This window comes from Balearica regulorum, chromosome 3, assembly GCF_011004875.1.
Source record: "Balearica regulorum gibbericeps isolate bBalReg1 chromosome 3, bBalReg1.pri, whole genome shotgun sequence".
In the NCBI taxonomy this organism is placed as follows: Eukaryota; Metazoa; Chordata; class Aves; order Gruiformes; family Gruidae; genus Balearica; species Balearica regulorum.
The window spans coordinates 118,174,726-118,195,053 of record NC_046186.1 but is presented as its reverse complement, the minus strand read 5'-3'; the positions used below and the strand labels follow the sequence as shown (position 1 = coordinate 118,195,053).

General features: G+C 39.9%; 1 protein-coding gene across 1 annotated transcript in view; it reads left to right on the top strand.

Moving 5' to 3' along the window:
• MACROD2 (mono-ADP ribosylhydrolase 2) overlaps nt 1–20,328 on the top strand; it is an 889,996-nt gene that overhangs the window by 810,229 nt on the left and 59,439 nt on the right. Inside the window, exons 10-11 of the mRNA XM_075749758.1 lie at nt 7,652–7,693; nt 15,042–15,122. Of these exons, the coding sequence (XP_075605873.1) occupies nt 7,652–7,693; nt 15,042–15,122 (123 nt within the window). The remainder of the gene's footprint in view (nt 1–7,651; nt 7,694–15,041; nt 15,123–20,328) is intronic.

Below are 20,328 nucleotides of genomic sequence, written 5' to 3'. Positions count from 1 at the left end.
TACTACTCCTACAGGGGAGCTGGAGCCGCCTGTGCACCAGAATAGGATGCTGGCTTAGCTCTAGCGCTCTCTCACAGCACCTACAGATCCTGAAAAAGTACACTCCAACGTAAATAGGAGGCTGTAAAAATTGTTCTCAATCTGAAAATTTAATATAGTCATAATGCTTAAAATACCTGTCCATTTCAAAATGTGTCTGAAACAACTTACCTCATAAAATTTCAAGCTAACTAAAAGCTAAAGGTGTTCGTAAAACTGTGAAACAAAAGTTTTCTATGGCTTTTTGTCTTTATTTGCCATGGCAATGAGCGTGCCAGTCCTATCACTCACTGGGGTTGTCTGTCTTGGCCCCTTTTACAAGTGTCTCAATGTAGTGCAGGGGGATGAACATGAAGCAGCTCAGGAGTGGTGCCTAGGAGGCAGAGTGTGTGCTTGATGGCTCAGATACTATTTTCAGCATCTTGAGAGAGGTGCAGACCAAAAGAGGGTTCCTAGCACCTTCTAACATGGCAGTGGGTTTCCAGTACCTAATAAAAAGTTAATGTGCAGTTTCCTGCTTCAGTCTGAATCATAATAAAACTTCCTGGTACAATCCATTCTGAATTATTTCCTGGCTGATGCTGACAAAACATTGCTCTAGACTTTGGCTGTGTGTTGCAAGTATTGGTCGCCTCAAAATTTGGGCTCGGACCCTCTGGTTGTACATGGTTTGACAGAGGCTTGTTGGTATTGTCTGCTGTGTGGTCTGGAAAATTGTTTGCCTCCTCATTCCTGATAGCAGCAATGGCACTGCTCGGAGCCATAACCTAGTAAAGTGCTGTTGTCAGGAGCTTTTACTTTGCTAAGCGGAGACTTCTCCTCTTTGCTTCAGTAGCATCTTGTAGACGTTTTCCTTGTCTCCTTTTGTGAGACTGACAATGGAGCTTGCAGTCGGTCCAGAAGTCAGAGGAAACGGCTGTTTCGATGTATTTGTCTGCTCGCTCCAAATCCCTGAGCTCTCCAGTTCCCAGGAGGCACCTGGATAAGGGTTGTGTTGAAACAGCAAAGCGGCAGGCGATGAGGATGCCCTTGAAGGCACGGGGGTCGTGCGCATGCGAGGACCAGGCTGCTGCGTGTGTTAACAGTGTGGGAGAGCACAGGGAAGATGATGAGTGAGGTAATTAGAAAGGTGAATAAGGAGTAAGTATTTACCCTCTCTTGTAACGCAAGAAGTGCGCTATGTCCCGGGAAATGATGAATCAGAATGAAAACAAACAAAAGGAAGTAGTTTTTCACCCAACACATAGTTAGGGTATAAGAATGCTTGCTGTGAGATGCTGCGGAGCCTGTAGATCTTAAATAAGAGTTAAAAAGAGGATTAACTCAACCAAGAGAGGACTGGTCCAACAGTGGCTATTAATTACCACGGTCTATGTGTAACCTTACGCTCAGGGAGAGACTGGTAGGGGGAGGGAAATGTATTGCTGGTCTGTTCTGTTCCCAGTCATTCACACACGGATGCCTGGCACCAGAAGGGGAACAAGCAGAAGCTTTTTCTGTATAATACCTTACGCGAATACATATTTGATCAGGGGGTCTTTTCTTCCTGCTGTGTTTACATATTGTGGCATCCCATGTAAAGCATTCCAAATGCATTTTATGTCATGCTCAAAAATATCCTGTTCTTTCTGGTCACTGACACTGAGTCACTTCGTGTGCTCAAGTGCTTCTAATTGCAAAGGATGCAGTTAAATTTGTGTTTGTCTCATTTGATTGCCTCTGCCTTAGGTTACTGATGAGATTTTGTTAGAAGCTTCTATTTAGAAATGTGTCACCACATGCAAAACATACCATTCTGTGTGTGACTACTACATTAGCATACATGTGGGTGAGAAATCTACTTTAGCACTTGTGTAAACAAAACAAAGTTGTTTTCAGTATTTTAGGGCCAGGAGGAAATAAAGAACTTTTGCAATAGGTTCTGTTTTCAAAAACTGATGTATATTTTCCCAAGGAGTGCCTCATTCCTTTTGTGTAAGGTAGAAGCATCTGGGAAATAGAAATCCAGATCTGATCCTGGCTGTGAGCACCATTTCCTGCACTGAAACAATGTTGTCCAGTTCACTCGCAGTGGGAACGGCAGCTACCGCGTAGCATTACATGCAGCTGAGGCTTGTACGGGTATCTGTGTTTTACAGCAGATCAAGTGATACGGTACTTAAAAGAAGCCATCTATGCGGTGACAAAAAAACTCCCAGTGCCTAACTTCTTAGGAGGTTGGTACTGAGGATTTCTGTTTGATATGGCTTCAAAAGCTACAAACACATTTTACATTCAGTGAAACTCCAGTGTTGTGGGACTGGTGTAACTAAGCAACACAGGAAGAAAAACTGCACCGGTGCTGCAGTAAGGCCAGGATGTAGAGGGTGTATCAGTGGAAGTTTTTTTTATAATCAGACTAAAAAAATTTGATTAAACTTGCTTAGCGTCAGGTGGAGGTTTATATAGTGCCTATTGCTCTCTATGGAGGGTTGCATGATTAAAGGATGCAAATGTTCAGAACCAAAAGCAGTCCTATTTCTTCTTCTAAAGTAGAAGTATGTGCTTTTTTTTTTTTGCTAAGGATCTTTTTATTTTTTTCTTCTTCCTCTTATGAGCACTGAGGATGAGGGAAAGCTTTACGGAACATAGAATTTTTTTTACAAGTAGATGTGAAAAGAGTCAGGCCTGGGTTTAGTTGATCTCATCTGGCAGAGATTTCCAAACCTGCTTTTCCTCAAAGAGAACGTTCCCTTTTTCTGTGCTATTGGTCAGTCTGTTGTATTCTCCCAGTGGAGAACTGAGTTGGAGGGATTAGAACAACCCAAAGAGCTCGTGAGCTCCTAGGTTATTGCAAGCCTCGTGTGGATGTTTGGACTTCATCAAACCCTAGGGTGTTCTCATGTGGTTTACTAAACCTAAAAAAGTTGATGCTTTTGTAGCAGAGATGGACGTAGAGCCTGTACACTGTTGTGAAGGTCCTGTTGGGTAGCAGCAGGAGTCATAAGCAATCAAAAAGTGATTTGTCCGTTACTAAGGATTGAAAACAGATGTGAGGCACACGATTAGAAAACCCCCTGAGGATGTTTAGATGATCCTGTAGATAGGTGGCCAAAGCTTTGGGACAAAGCTTTGGAAAGACAAGTGTGGTAGAGAGAAATATGAAGAGTGAGAACCCGCTTGGTCTTTTCAACTGCTGGAAACCTGATATTATCACAGTTTAGACAGTTTGCATCAGGCGGGTACCTTGACCCACGCTGCCGCCCATTCCCAGATTGGATACGAGAAGCAAGCAGAGACTGCCCCAAAATGGGACCAATTTTCCTCAGTGTTACAAGATTGTTGTGCCACACGTCCTCTGGTATTGTCGTGGAAACTGTACAGGCAAATCATGAAGTACCTGCTAGGCAAATGCTTGAGGGCAGGACCACTGTTTTTGTATAGCAAATAAGCTCAACAGGATGGCTGCAGCTGTCAGTGCTGAAAGGTTTTATGAGGTGGGGTTGTTTGGGGGGTTTTTTTGTTTTCACTTTTTTTGAGGCATCAACAGTATGATCACCAACTTTCCCTTCAACCTCCTGCGCAGCTCTGCCCATCCCATTGCTCTGTTTGCCAGTGCGTGTGGATACAGGCTGCAGAGGGGAGTTCGGTCGGGTCCCCCAGTGCCCTCCCAGCCCCTCCCCTGGTTGTACTGGGTACATGGAGCCGTGCTGGCAAGGAGGAGCAGACTGAGGCACGTGGGTAGGCTGGAAGTCAGGAAACGTCTGGAAATCAGGAAACAGCAGAAAGTGCTGAGAAAAGGATCAAATCCTGAAGGATGAGACAAGACAACTGAGGAAAGGTTAGAGGCAGGCAGGGAGGAGCTAGCAGCATGAGGTGCTGTTGGGGGAGCGCCGGCAGCCCAGGATGCAGACCCTGAATGCAGATGAAACAGCAGGCTCCTGCAGCGGGGAGCTGGCTCTTGTGTAAGAGCTCTTCAATGCATGCACAGTTAAAAATAAAAGGTGTTTGTATAGCGTTGACTCTCCGCGTGCTAACATGAAGAAGAATGCAAATAGAAGCGTGAGCAACAAGGAGGCGGCGGTTTAATGGCTTTGGGGATTAGCAGCGGTATTTAGAGCCTTTCACCTCTCTGTTCCTAACAAATCTTAACACAGATTGATGGTTTTAGCCATCTGGCTTGTGTTTGTTTGTATGCAACGACTAGTGAGACAGGGAAAGAACCTGACCAGCAAGGGAAAAGAAAAAAAAAAAGTATATGACAAAAGAAGGCATCTTCTCCAGTGTCAGTAAGAGCAGGTATGGTGCAATTATTCTGTTTCACAGAGCTCGGCAGGTATCAAAGGGAGAAGAGAATGAAAGTGTAACAGGCGTCACTTGGTACATGACTCTACCAGAGAGCCTGTGACTTAAACAAATGTGCATGCTCTGAGCAACTTGCTCCCAAACGCAAAGCTCTGTGATCTTTAGAGATGTAGTTACCCCAGTAGCATAAGAGTTAGAGGGTGAGTTTCATAGGTTGACTCTCAACTGTAAATTATTTTATACTTGACTGGAAACTGTTCTCCCATACATCACTCATCTACTACCTTAATTTTTATATACTATAGCCCACTTGTAAGCTGGAAAATTTTATGCCCTCAACCATATGACACATTTTGGATTAGATGGCTTCCTTGTTTCCTAAGCCTTCTAAATACTGATGCGAGTTTTCTTAGGGGTGGGCTGACCCTTGCAGGGAGTCACTGTCAGTCTTCCTCTCATTCCAGGCTGCAAGGTCTGTCATTCCTTTTCCAGCAAGGTCATCTTGGTAGAGCTTCCCAAAATCCAGGGCTTTAATGGGGTAGCCATGTGAAAGGTCACTGTTCTGCTTCTCCAGACAAGAGAGTAACCAAGAGTGGGTACGTGCGTGCACACACTATAGCATGTTTTCCTAGTCAATTATTTTTCTTGAGTAAGGGTGAGAGTTACAGAGGGCCTCACCTCTGGTCTTTCAAATGAGGGAGTTTGGGCAAGAAATATTGACAATATGTCTTTAAGGAAATGTTTACTGCTGTCAAAGATTCACTCTTGGGTTCTCGTGTGGTTTTGCTCAATTTTGCATTGGGATTGACTGCCTATGGTGCATATTTCAAACCAAAGTAAACCTCTAGAAGGCTTCCTCTAGATGGGATAAAAAAACATATAGGGAACATTAAAAAAAACAAACTACCGCTAGGTATTGCAAATCTAATTTATAGCAATCTTGGCACTGATTTTGCTTTGTATTAGGCATGTAGAGCTTCAATAAAAAGTATTTTTACTTGCTTTTACTTGTTCAGAATGAGTAACCAAGAAACTGCCTGTAATATTGTTTTTTGGGGAAAGTGAATGAATTTTGCATATAGATTTCTAAAACACTGGGGTTTAGCTCAAATAATTGGTTTTGGCATAGACCTCTGTCAACTAAACGTGGCATTTACCACTTCAGCCAGCCACACCAAGGTCAGTCAAAGATACAGCTTTATATTTCATAGGGAAGCACTTCTCCCAGATGCATTGATAGTGGGAGAGTCAGAATTATAGACACCTGAAGTGACTGGGGAGTGCTGCGTGCCAAAGTGAAACTCAGATTCAGATCTAGATTGGGATAGAATTTTCAGCAGCACCACAACGACCTAGAGATCACGTCACCAAGCGGTTGGAAGCCCAGCTTACGTTTTCAGAAATGACGTAAGGACTTGACTGCCTTTCAGCGAGACTTAGGTTCCTTTTCCCAGAACAAAAAACAGCCTTTAATTCACAATTAGTTCACAAAAGCAGTCTTTGCCTCTTCATAATTATATTGCATAATGACTTCACTACTTTTTAATAACATCAGATTTCTTGTCTCTGTCCATTATCGCCAGCTTAGAAGCTATTCTGTTGCTTTGGGAATTTCGTATTCCAAGTCACAGCACTATAATTAAGAACTTCCACAGAAGACCAGGTGATATATGTATGTGAAGATATTATGTTCTGCTGATTTAGTGTCAAGTCTTAGACTAATTTGAAATTTTATCATGCTGGTTTCATTATAAACACTTCCATGGAAAGAACATGTTATTGGAAACTGAATAATTAATAATCTCTATGTTAACCAAATGTTTTCTGAGTGATTTGTTGAAAAATGTCAGGACTCTAGTTGAAAATCCTGGCTCTGTTGAAGTCAATGGCAGAATTCCCATTGGCTTTAACAAGACTTTTCATTTTCTTATCTCAAAAATTACTTGTCAAATCTCCTTAAAGTTTCTGTGAACAAATTTATATCTGTACAGTAGAGGTCTGTGTGCCTTTTTGATCTCCAAAACAATTGTTTGCAGAATAAGGAGAAAGGAAGTAAAATGAGCAGTGACTTTTTTTAGACCTGATTCCTTGTGCCGGGCTAAAGCGTACTCACGAGAAATGTAACCTGCTGTCGTTTAGTTGCTTCTGAAAGCCCTGCCCTCCAGATCATGTCTGAATGAGATGGAAGGGGGAGAAGGATGGATGCAGATCCATCTACTGTATATTCACAAGCATCTGTGAAAATTCTCACGCTTGTGATTTTAATGCTTATAGCAAACATAATTCCTAGTGGAGGCCTCTATAACTAACCGATTGTTCTGTTCTCATGCGACTTAAAGTTTCAGGCTCCAGATCTTGATGAAAGCAGAGCTTAATCCTCATAGCATGTGTCACAGCATTTGGATCTCAGCAGAGTTTATAGGGTAAAGATCTGACCTTGTAAATTAGGACCTAAATACTCCTGTTAGTTTCCATAACCATTGATCATAATATTGCAAAACTTCTTTGGGTTCAAATGGTGGTCATAATATGCACATATCCAAGTTTGAAAGATGTTAAGCTTTAGACAGAAATTGTAGGCTTGCTACGGAATTTGCACGTGCCCAAATCCATTTAAAAGTGTATAAATGGAGTCTATATGAATTAGAAACATAGTTGACATAAACTTCTGTGGTCAGTGGGCTTTCCATTAGATGATTAAGGCTCTGGAACATTGAATTACTTAGATATTAACTAAGGCTAATAAATGGTTGTGGGTTTGTTTTTTTTTTTTTTTGTCATCAAAATAACTTGCAGTAAGAAATTCCTTTGTTACCAAAATGCAACTTTTTCCAAAAGGAATCAGTTTTCTTCATATATAGTCTTAATAACTACAGGTGTTCAATTCTTGGCTAGCCCAAGTTTGGCCTTAAACCACAGTGCTGTCTGGCAAATTGATAGTAACTTCTTTATGTGGTATGATGATAACTAGTTCTCCTCTTAACAGAGCCAGCTGTTCCCAGGAAACAAAGCAAATTGAAACTTGATAAGTAAACCAAAAAGTCTGCTAGAAAAGAGAATGCAATTTTATTTTATACATGCCATCATTTGCAGAATTCTGTAAATTATGCAGAATTTTGTTCCCTATCTTTATTCCTTGAGTTTCCTATATCTGGTAGTAACAGTCTAGTATCAAAACCTTCCTTTCCCATCCACCTCCAGATCTCACTGCAAAATGTTAAATGGGAGGAGGTAAACTAAGATACGGGCAATTTGAAACTTGGAATATTTCATTTTGGATGTTTCCTGGTATTCTTATTAATTGTTTCCTTTCCATTTTTTTTGACAGATGATGCTAATGAAGAAGGGCCTGAGCCCATTGAAGAGACAGGTGAGTAAACAATATTTTTTGTTAAAATATATCATTTCTCCAAAGCATCAACCAAACTGAAAGATTTCTTGAAACTAATTGCCTTGGTTGTGATAAGCAGTGCCGATCATTTATGGCCAATGTTATGACAATCATCTCTGGTTTTTAACACAACATAGAGTAAACCATCCCTGATAATAACTAGCACACTGTAAGAATGACTGAGACTACCTTTTTAATGTCATCATCTGTTATGAGCCTCTGGGTGATACTTGGTTGCTTTTTATTAATAACTAGTTTGAACATGAATGGGAAATAATTAAAATTCTGCAGTCTCTTTGTAAAAAGGTGTGAATATAGCAATTCTTGAGTTATTTGCAATTCTGATTAGTGGCTGCGATTTGTTTGCAATGAAAAAGGTAGCAAAACTCTCCCACAAACTCTTAAATATATTGGACTTCATTGGACAGTATTTCAGAGGACTGTTTTCCTGGTCGTCCTAGTTTGCTGTTTAAAACAAGTGTCAAAGTTTAGGGTTTGTGGATGTGGATAGACTTGAAATGGAAATGGTGGATAGACTTGAAATGGAAATGATGGATAGATATAAAGGAAAGAAAGGCCCCTGAGGACCAAGAAAAGGAGAGGAGAGAGGATTAGATATCTCCCATGAGCACAAAAGTCTTCCAGTCAGAAGACTTCTGCTACGTTTTTTTTTTTTTCTGCTAGAGAGCTTCATCCACTTAACCTTCTTGATCAGGCTTTTTGTAGCAGGCTTCCACCACGGCACCCCGTGTTACTTTCCCTGCTGACCTTCCTCTAGAGGTTCTCAGCACATATCTGTTCTATAAGAGACTCCTGTGGAGTGAAGGACCTCGTTTTATACGCAGCGTACCTCCCCTATTCTTCTTCTTCGCCTCTCCTTCCTAACTAGCTAGTACCCATCCGTGACAGTGCACCAGGCGTGTGCACCGAGACCCAGGTCTCTGTGACCCTGATCCCACCGTAGCCCAGTGACTGTGCAGGAACTTCCAGTTCTTCTCTTTACGAAAAGATACAGGATCAGAAAGGCAGAGATGTACCAGCCAGAAAACAGAGGTAAAAGCTTTTGAAGCAGTATGTTGGTTGCTTAAATTGGCAAGATTGTCCTAAAGACAAATCGATTATGATGATTTATGCAACCAGTTAATTAGCTTAGAAATTAGAAATACTTGAAGAACGGTGTATATGCATAGATGTGAAAACATGGATATACAGATAGATGTATGTTACACTGATGGCTTAGCACATTCTTTTATGGCTGTTCTGGCCTGTTGATTTTATTACGTATAATTATAATTACTTTTTGGCATCAAGATTACTGGATAGGAACTTTTAGAAATTTTAATACAATTACTGTGATTAATATAGTTGTACATACATACATAAAAGTAGAAAAATAAAGACCGTAATTATACAGCAAACATTTGCCAAAGATTATCCTGCAGTTGAATTTGCAGTATTCATCTAACATTACAATTTCATTTTTTACAGTTATCATGGTATGTATACTTTTATAAGCCCAATTGTTTTGCATTTTTTGTCTTGTTGCTTTTATGGAGATTATGCAAATTACATTGATTTCTTTTTTTAAAGCATTTTAAATTAGAATTAAAAGGAAGTACATTTCCACTTAATAGTCGGTCTTTTCTTTCTTGCCTTGCATCCTTCACAGCTTCATTAATTTAGGTGAAGCTACATAACTGCTCTGGGAAATTATCACTGAATTAAGTCATTTGAGGAAGATATTTCCCTACCTGTCGGTTTCTTTGTGCATATAAGATAGATGAGATCATAGCTTCTCTCACAGGTTTGCCTGTAGGGTGCTATGAGCTTCAACAGCACGTACTTGGTTATTTCTTTATCACTTGGAGATATTTTGGGAATCAGTGCATTGATTGTCAGCAATCAATACCTACATGGCTAAAGAGAAGTATCTTTTGCATATCTGCTCCACTAGTGGGGCAGATACGCAGAAGTTATGCCCTTTTGACCTGTTTGTGTATGAACTTTTTAATGATTGTAGGATGCATTTGTGGGAACTATAAAAAATACATAATTTCTGCGTTGAGGGGAGTTTTCATTTTTATACTCAGATTTTTATCAGTTTGAAGGATATCTGCTTTTTACTGTTCTAAGGGAAAAAGAGTAGCAACTTCTAGTCACCACTTCAAGATATTAATTGAATAATCATTCTTCATTCCACTTGACTTCATGGGTCGTGACTCCAGCAGATGGAGTCAGCAGTTGGCACCAATATTGATGACCCTGGTTTTTTGAGCTGTCCATATCCAATCTGCTTTGGGGTTATTGGTCCAGTTCCTGTGCTTAAGGAAAAAAAAGAAGAAGTGTTGGCTTCCTGGAGAGCACACGTTGCAGACTACACGTGTGTAGGACCTTTGGCAGAGATTCAAATAGTCTAAATTTCAACTAAATTCCTGTGCCTCCAACTTCCTCTTGGCTAGGTATTTCTGTGGGACAATATCAAACCATGAAAAAACATGGAGAAGTAGAGGGACGCAAATGAGATTGTATCTGTACCAATTTTCATTTGAAGAATGTAGTAGAACAAGGTGGAGGTTACAGAATCAGTCCTGATTTAAACCTAGTGGCAACAATTAGAAGAAAAAAACCTGATCCCGTGGGGTGTGGTGTCAGCTGAAGTCAGTGGGAATATGTCTGTTGACTTCAGTTCACGCCAGATTAGGTCTTGGGAACAGCTAGAGAATTAGCTGGGAGTAAGGAATAACAGATGACCAAATATGCATATTATTGAGTGATGGATGCTTTATGAAAGTAATCTGTCTTGTGTTTCTGCCACCCTGAAGTGCAAATATCTCGTTACATGAAGAAAGGCCTTTCTTTCTATGATTTTTCTTCAAAATAAATAAGGAAATACCTTAATTACATCTGCCAGATAATCTCCATTAATATCTACATTAATACTATAAAATCAACAAGCATGAATGATCACTTTAGCGAGTTAATCACATAACATCACTGCATATATTGGATTTACTAGAATAAGAAAAACATTTAAAAACCAAAATAACCTAGTCTTATTGAATATACACACTCAAGATCACTCTTTTTAACGGCATTTGACTCGTGGGATTTTAACCTATCAGTTTGTTATTCTGGATACTGTATCTTGTAGCAGCTGCTGACTTAATGGCACCATTTAATTCAAAGCATTTTGATGTTATCGTATGTCATACAGTTTGCTGTTGGAATGGCTTGAGGCAAAAGGGCGGATATAGTAATAGCAGGTATGGACCTGTGCAGTTCTGCACCTCGGCTTTCCTTTATGAATGATTTCCTACGTAAGCAAAGGGAAGGACCAGATGACCTAATAGTCTTGTCTACCGTTAACTTCGGTGATTTAACACTACGCTGTCATGATGCTTAATGTTTTAAGCTCCATTAAGGGAAGAATATTCTAAACTTTAACTTCTGAAGGACTTTGCTTTTATACCCATAGATTCACATCTCTATGCACAGAAGCATGCAAAATAAGCCCTAATACTGCCATAATTGTGTACGCAATTGCAGTGATTGCACATGGAAATTATAGAAGCACGGTCCAGATTCCTACACAGTAGTATTGCATTATTATACACTGACATTAGTTAATTCTCTTACCATTTAAAAAAAACCCACCACAACAACAACAAAACCAAAACAAAACCTACCACCGGGCACACAGAAAAGAGTTTCATTTCTGAGTCTATATTCTCCTTCAGCCTGTCCGGCTCTAGTCTCCACCAGGTACCAAAACCTTTTGACCTCACCTGTGTGAATGTTGCCACACTGCTGTCTCTGATTTCCTATCTAATAGTTGTTCATAATTAATGCCCTGCTGGTTATCCCATTTTTATCCTGAGCATCCTAATTAATCACCTATTCGTTACTTCAGAAGCCACAGCCAGCTAGGATGGCGGGATGAAGAATCTCGTTCACACTAACAAGGGAAGCCCTATTATAAACTGTGCTGTACAAATACAGAATTTCTTTGTACATTCCACACTGTGTGCACTCTTATACTTTTTTTACCCGCTTATACTTTTATATACACTTTTTTTTGGAGGGAGGCTTTCTCTTTTTTTTCCTGAGATGAAAATAGCAGTCACTTGTAACCAGGGAGGTTTGGAAGTTGTGAGGGATTTGGGGAATAGCTTGCTGGCAGACACACTGTGAGATTTAAGTGGCTTGTTGACCCTCTGAATTAGCCTATAAAGAAGAATCATTTCTCCCAGTGTTAGAGCTCAGAAACCTTTTTGCACAGATGATCACGATTAGAAAAGCCTTTAATGCGATCAGTTCAGACACCTGTCTAGGTGTGTTGTTTTTAAACAGAAATTTGCAGGCAAAACTTCTGTAATATTTGGCGAACTGTTCTGAAAGAGATATACACTGTCAGAGAGGAGAAAGGGTGAAGAGTTGTATTTTGACCGTAATAAAAAGTCATTATTTTGAAGCCTGCACAAATCCTTTTCTGTCTCTGAAATGAGGGAAATCTGCTAAAAAGCAGTGAAATTGTGACTGAAATCTTGTTCTCCTGGGACAGTGCCTCTACATCCTTTTGTGAGCATTTTAAGGTTCTTTATAGAGTGCAGAAAGATCATTTCTTTTGAGATAGTAACAGTTCTGACTTCTCTGAATGTAAGCCTTCTCCCTCTCTGTCTTCGTGCTGTCAAGTTGGATGTTGGTTATATTATCTAATGTATTCAGATACTCCTGAAAGACCTGGCTGGACACTTGCACTTAAAGTTGATTGACATTTGACTTGTGGGACTGGAGGAAGCCTCACAGATTGGTTAGATGATAAAATTCATCACTAGAGGGGTGAGTGTTGATTGAAACACTCCTATTGATTCGGTCCCCTGATGTGAATCGTTGTCAACCAAAAATGGGAACGTAGCAGGTAGTTCAGAGTGGCATTGGAACCAAAGAAGCCGTGCATCAATATAGTCCACTATAAATATTCAAGATATTTTTTAAAAGAATGGGAGAGCGTTGGCAGGAATCAATCTTTAAAAGCCTGGTTATTTTCAGGATCTCTCTTTTGTATTGAAGTTCTTGTTGAACTCTATCACCGTTGCTCCTGAGTAACCCCTTTAAAGGGTTGACAAAGTGTGTCTTTATTTGGCAGGTTTTGCCTTTATTTTTCCCCACAGTATTTCTAGTAGCTACTCCTACATTCTCACCATTCCAGAAATAAATTCATCTTAGCACTTGAAAACTCTTGTTTTCCTCAAAATATTGTATTTGAATTTCAAATTCAGATGAGCAAATGTGATGACATGACACATGACATGTCCTGTGTGAAGTGCTGTCAGGAAAGGTCTACCTCTTGATACCAAGCCAAACCTCAAAGCATGTTCTGCTTTGCAGTAACTCGCTTTATTTACTGATCGCTAAGGGTCCTTCATGCTCTGAACTATATGGAATTCTATAATGAAACAGAAATTGTGGTGTAGAAGAAATTTTTAAGAACAATATTGAGTTTGGCTTTTTTGGGTAATGCTCATTCCTTAAAATTAAGCAAGTGAGATGGAATTCAATTACTCACAGATCTCCATTTTGGAACTTTTGTTGACATTTTGAGCTGTTGCTTCACGTAAATTCCTGCCAGCTTCCCAATCCGTGCCTCTTCTTTTTTTTGGATGTAAGTACAGTAGAATAACCAGTTTCCCAAAAGCACAGAGAGAGAACGTTTCTGAGTTTCCTGGGCTCCATGCAAAGCCAAGAATTCACTCCATTTTTTTTTTTCTCTTGAATGAACGCAATATTCCCCTTGACCCTGCAAGTTCCCTTTCCACGTCCTCTCTTACTTCTTTCATACCTCCTGTTTGGAAACTTTCAGCATTTTGGTTCTAGATATATATAGTTGTGCAAGGGTAGAAGATAAAAGGATAGTACCTACAGCTCTTAGCAGAGCCGAGTCCTTTGTGAGAACTGGGCATCTGATTGCTGAGAGCTGTTTAAGAATCCAGTTACATACAGAGTAGATGTTTGTGCGGGGTATGTATGACAGCAGAAGAGACTGGAGTTTTCAGAACACTTAAGCAATTTATAATACACATGTAGGTAGCTTTTATCACAGTTCCTAATTAGCTAATTAGTCTGAGGTAATACCATGATTCTTATTTTCTCACAGCACGGCAATAGGGGTAAATCAAGCAAGGTCATACGTTTTCCTAAATTTCCTGGCTACAAGTGGTCAAGGTTTCTTTCCAGCACCACAAAAGTATGTTTAATTCAGGCTTCTGCTCAGCTGGCCACTGAGAATTGGGAGGTGTGATGGAAAGTCAAATGACAGAAAGTCATTTCCCGTCGCATTTCGACAGATTCAATAGGTGCAATGAATTGAGTTGTAATTGTCTGCCATTCTCTGCTCTCATGGTTAAGCAACAATGTTTGAAGGATGTTTTAATTAATAAACCTGCTTTCATTAACTGTCTTAATTTACAAATACCTTTATGACTAATTTCCAGCTTGGTCTCCCTTTTTTACTTTACTTACTTTAATACTTAATAAGCTTTCTGTGCTACCAGTTTGCACCTCGAGGTCTACCATAGCAAACAAACAGTAATTTCATCCTTTATGTTAAGATGATAGGATGTTTTGAAAATGTTGTAGAAAAAGGTCATGATTTTTAAAGTTTAACCAACTGATATTAAACACTGCGAACTTCAGTCCCTACAAATAGGGGAGATCTTAAACTGGCCTCAGTTACTGTTTTTACTTGGGAGGTTTTCCTTTTCCTCTGTCTTCCTGTTGCTTTCTGGTTAACAGATTGAAATGGATTTTTTCAGCCAGAACATTTCTATCTTGTAAAGCTTTCATTTCCTTAACTTTACTTCACTATCAAACTTGCTTCCCTACCTTTCATTTCATTACTAATTTCAGTCAATATTCATTTGTTACTATGTTATAACATTGAATGGAGAATTGAGCTGAGGGGGAGAAATCATTTCATTCAGATTATTTCTCCACAATTCCATAATGCAGTATAATATATATTATGTTAAAAACTGAAAATTAAGACATGTTTTTTTTTTTTATTTCTGAAGAGATTAAGAACTTGCGAGGAAGTACGTTATTTTAGTATGAGCTTTCTTCACTGCTGTCGCATGAAAGCTAGGGAAAGTCCAGTCCAAGCTGAAAGATACCTATTAAGACTTTTGTAACAGGTGACGCAGTAATTAATTTTAATAATAGAAAGATAGATAAAATGTACTCACAGTTATGGTATCACGCACAGTAATATTTGATATGATAAAACAATTTCAAGGTAATATATGTATGTATTTATTTTTTATGTTTAAAGGATTGGAACAAAAAGGCCAGCCTTCATCTCCCACAAAGAGCAAAGCGGAGCAGCCTGAGGACCTGCAAGATGATGCTGAAGGTAGGTGGTCTGACAGCTTTTCAGAGCTATTAATCAATTTTGCATTTTGTGGGGAAAGGTTTACTCTGAATTCCTGGGAAAGAACTGGAAAACTTTCATTTAAGACTGTTGTTTGCACACACTTGGAAAGTTCTTTTTGGCCTAGATCCTGAGATTGTAATTCTTCTGAAGTGTATTTCATCTCAAGGTAGATTCAGAATTACAAATGCTATTTTTATGTGATGAGCTACTGGTTGTTGCTGATATAAAATGAGAAATTGTTGCCGTTTTATCTCTAACCTGTTCTGCCTCTATGTAATTAATAATAAAAAATGTAATGCATGTTGTGCAGGGCTTGGGTCATTGTCTGGTTGGTTAAGTTGGTCAGGTAAATCAGCTTCCTGCTGCAAAACACGGAGCAATAAAATTCTTGCTTTTGTTTCCTACAAGAAATTTTTGCTGTGTCCCCTTCCACTCCAGTTATACTGTTTGTGGCTCGAGACCTTGTGCTGTGCATTAGATCTGTCCGTGGTCAGAACTCACAGGTGCTTGAAATTATGCCTATAGTGTTGTTCCTGTAAGACTGCTTTCCCGCACTTGAGTCTTCACAGGGCAGCTCGTCCATGTGTACAGAGGTAAATGTGGTCTACGTTGTTCTAAAATTGGATCAACATATCTTTTCTTAATCAGTATCTCATTGGGAGAGTTGTTAAAAGATGTTAACATCAAAGACTTATTTTCAGAGCGCAGAGTTTCACGTTGCTCTCATATGTATGGAAGAGCAAAATGCCCCAATGCTGGAGAATTCCCCTTATGTGAAATAGTTAAAAGGATGAACCTTAATCTTTAATCCATCACAGTTCCTTATCATGGATTCTCTTTGACCTAATGTTCCTCAAATGACACATCTCATTCTGCACCTCAACCAGTGGCTCCGCGGTCTTCACCACTTTGACCTAGCGCTGTGCATTCAGCTCCTAAAATATTCTGACTGGGGTATAGTGTGAGTCATAAAGAGCAGAAAAATGTTAACATCTATCACTTTAAGTAACTGCTAGTAACATCCTGTCACTAACATTGTGACTGGTTGTTAATGGCAAGTACTTAAAGCAGTAGCTGTCATCGCCTAGAAGGTGTGGGGGACCCAAGAAATCCCATCCCAACTGGTCCTCTTTCCTCTCATGCTGCAGTAAACCCAGCTGAAAATAAAATACCAATTTTATGTTTGGATTAGAGAATTCAGTGATGACAAACCACATGTCAATTTGTATGCAGGCTAAATGGCGTGTGGGATTGTGGTGTCATTTTCCATATTCCTAAATAGGCGAAACAATAGTTTTCATGATATATTTTTATATGGAGTGTGGCTAAAAGCTTTCATTGTATCAGTGTCTTTAAAAAAAAAAAGGGGGGGGGGGAAAGTGTTGCAAAACTGTAAGGTTTTCCTTCCATTGGAAAAATAACTGATGTTGTTCCACTGTTTCTGTGCCTTACTAGATACGGTTTCCTAGTTTACTATGCCTGTCAATGTTTCCTGGTGACCTACAGTTCACTTTGTGGAGCACAAACAAATGCATTGGAAGGGTGAAGTAAATAGCATGGCAATAGAATGATTGCATTACCCTCGAGCTGTAAAATGCCTGAACTCCTTGAATTTGATGCCGTACAGTAGATTTTGCTGATGCAGAATTGAGGTCTGTAACACATAATCACTGCTGCAGAATTTAATCTAGCTGGTGACGGAGTCCTCTTCTCCTTAGGCAGGAATCAGGCCTGTAATGTTTAGGGTTGAAAATCTAAATTTAGACTGGAGGGTTGTTGTGATGGGGGAAAAAGGGGGTAGTTAAAGTGTTTGCTGAGGGGGACTGGGGAAGAGACCTGAATCTGTAGCGTTACCTGTGCCTCTGTTTTGAAGAGGAGTCAAGCCGTTAGGCTCCAGACACTGAATTCCTACAAAGCTGCCGAGTGACTAGAGTCTAATGTAACACACCTGTGAGCCAGTTCCATTGAAGTAAATGGGATTTGCACGCATTTGTCTGAGAACAGGATTTAGTTTCTACTGTTCTAATTATTAGCTGTTGGGTTTGACTAATTAAAAGAACTTTTAATGGGGAGCCTTGAAGATTATGAAAGCTGTGAATATGTGACATGAACCAGAACTACATGTCTGAGTAATTTAATTGAGGTAGGAGTTTGTTTTCACTTCCAAAATGCTGCCTTTTTCTTTTTTTGTCTTTTTTTTTTTTTCTTTTTAAAAGAACTTCTGAGTAGTTAATACGTATAAACAGTCTCAAATAAAACACAATAAAGCCAAACTCTGCCTGAGGTCAACTTTCTTGAATTTTCCTCATGGTAAAACTGAAGTGCTTTGTGTTCAGTGTGTCTTAACTTTGGGATAGTTCACGTGCTTTAGATGCCCCAAGTTTAAAAAAAAATAAATGCAAAAAGCAACAAACAAAGAAACCCCAAACCAACCCATAGCTTTTAGCAATAAAAGCAAGTTCAAAGATATTTAACATAAGATATTATTTTTCTCTTGGTGACAGGACCAGATATAAAATATTTAACAAATATACACTGAGGCACAGGAAGAACCAGACATTTTTTTCTCTGCTTAGTTGTCAGGGTCCTTTTAGACCGAAGATGGGAATACAACTTGCTGTTTTAACAGCCTCATGCATGCCCTCGTGGCAGTCTGTAAAAACTATTCCACTGAGTTCAGTAATATTTCTGCCGTAATATTTTTCTCCAGCATGCCAAGCTGGTTCATTGGCTAGAGGTAATGGAGCAATATCTTTTCAGTGCATGTAAAAATCTCCACAGAAGATCACGGAAAGTAGGCTCCTTCATTATTACCCTCTCTGCAATCAAGAAAAGTCAAATAAGTGGCTGTATGTAAGGAGCTTGTTTTGCAGTAAGCTAAAATAAACACTTGACATGCTAATGAAAGCAATTTTATACTGAACCTCTAAAGTATTAACAGTGGCTGTTATTATGCTATTAGATATATTGTTCTCTGCCTTCAGACCATTGATAGAGAAAAGCAAGTGTGAACTGCATAGCAGATTCTCCTGTCAATGGTTGTACTCAGTAGTTTTTCATTGTAGCGCAGGTTATTGTCTGGGGAAATGGATAGACTGGATACATGGAGAAACATTCTTTACTCCCAGGTTCCCTGCAGTATTTCAGGTTTGACATGTGCAAACATGCAGTGTAATTTTCTTTTTTTTTTTTTTTTTTGCCTTCTCTCTCCCCCCCCCCCCCCCCCCGGGTCCTGGGAGAGTAAAATCAGCCAGTGATAATTTTGCCTTTCCCCTCGGTCAGGTGCACTCAGTGATTGAGTGATCGTAAAGTCTTCGGCGAGAAAAATGTATTCGGCGCTAAACAAAACTTAGCACATCTTAATTCAGTAGCTTCATAACACAATCGTAAAGTAATTACGTAGACAAAATGGCAATACTTGTCACAGCATAGCAGCCACGAGTTAGCACAAATGCCACAGGTGACCTGTTCTCATCCTACTGATTGTCACCAAGCAAAACCAAACAATTTTTACAAAAGTCTAACAAAACAAAAATGTAAAATGTTCCTTATTTCTCTTAGCTGCCTCCCCAAATGTCCTCCTATATGTACTGAATGGCGAGGTGTGTGCAATAAATTTTTCTTGATACTGGGAGAAACAAAACTGTTTGCCCTTTCCTTCCTTACAGGATTTCTCAACGAGATAGAAAACGGAGCCTGCCCAAGAGCTGCTCCGTCCAGCCTGCAGGTGATCAATATTGTATCAAAGACAACTAATACATCTAATAACAGCAGCATAAATGCCTGATCTTTCTCCTCCTCCAGGAGAAAGATAATCAATCCATGCAGCAAAAGCCATTCCTGTGTCTCCTGAGGTCAGGATCCTCTTTGCCCTCCCTCGAGGGGTGTGAAGAAAGAACTGGAGCTATGGAAGTTGTCTTGCTCCAGCTTATCTCATAAGCTTCTCCCAAAATGAACGACTAGATTCTACCTGATAGATTGATAGGCTGTTGTCCTCACGTGATCATCTTAGCTGAGGCTCAGTCTATGTGCGAGGAGAACTATGTGGTCTGTTGGAATTGCTCATCCGGGATGAACTTTGTCTGCTTTCTGTTCGCTTGGTGGGAAGGAGAACAGTTTGATGGATAAGCCAAGCCAGGAAGGTCAAAATGAACACAAATCACCTCTAAGATAGTTGGTAGAGTTGGTTCCTTTGCCTGATGGGGTCATTACACTATCGACCCGTTGGCTTTCAAGAGCCACATCAAACGTCTGAAACATTGCTCGGCAGTGTCAGGAGTCCGAGGCTCACCAGCAGACTCCTGCCTTGCTCAGTGGATGCTCTGTCCATGAGAGAGGTCAGTCCAGTGATTTGAGCACACAGTAGAAATGAGGCGAAATGAAATTGCATCTTATCTCAACAACTCATTGGTTCAGCAGGTCATGGTGAAGAGGTAGGATGCTCACTGAGAGGGAGACAGCCTGGCTCCTCATCCCTTCTCCCAAAAAGTTTTTGTCCAATGATAAAAAGTGCATAGTCTTGGGAGTAGAAAATAAAACTCATTTGATGGCTTAGTCCTTTAATTGTGAGATTAACGTAAGGCTTCCCCTTCCAGGTTCTCCTTTATAGACCACAATTTCTGCAGCTTTGCTGCTCGCTCCCTAGCTTCATAGAGAGGGAGTTAGCGGACGCATCCACAAAAGTCAACGGTGCTTGGCTTGTGCTGCTCTCCTCTGAGGTGGGCTTAGGCCTCCCTGGCCCCGGGGGTGCGTACTGCTGCAGCTGCGGGGTACCATTGCACGGCCACGTTCAAGGCGTCTTTTCTAAGGGCCTTCTAATACTATGCAGACCTGATTGTCTCTCTCTTTAAGGTATGGATTAATGTTAATGAGATTCGACTTCCGATTAGTTTTAAAATGTTCCTCGGTTTATAACAAGCAATTCTTTTATCATTCGAGAAATTGTAGCTACATTTCTTCTTTGCATCCCACAGGGCAGTAATATTCTTCAATAAATTTCTGCTCCACTCATAATCTGCTAAAAATGAACATCTAGACACATAATTATACTTCAAAAACACACACTCTCTTATTCAGCCTTAAAAGTGCTACTTCTTATTAAGATAGCTTAGAAGTTACTGTATTCTTTTTTGCCACCAAACCAAATCCTTAAATACAATTTTAAATTAAGATAAAGTACTACAGA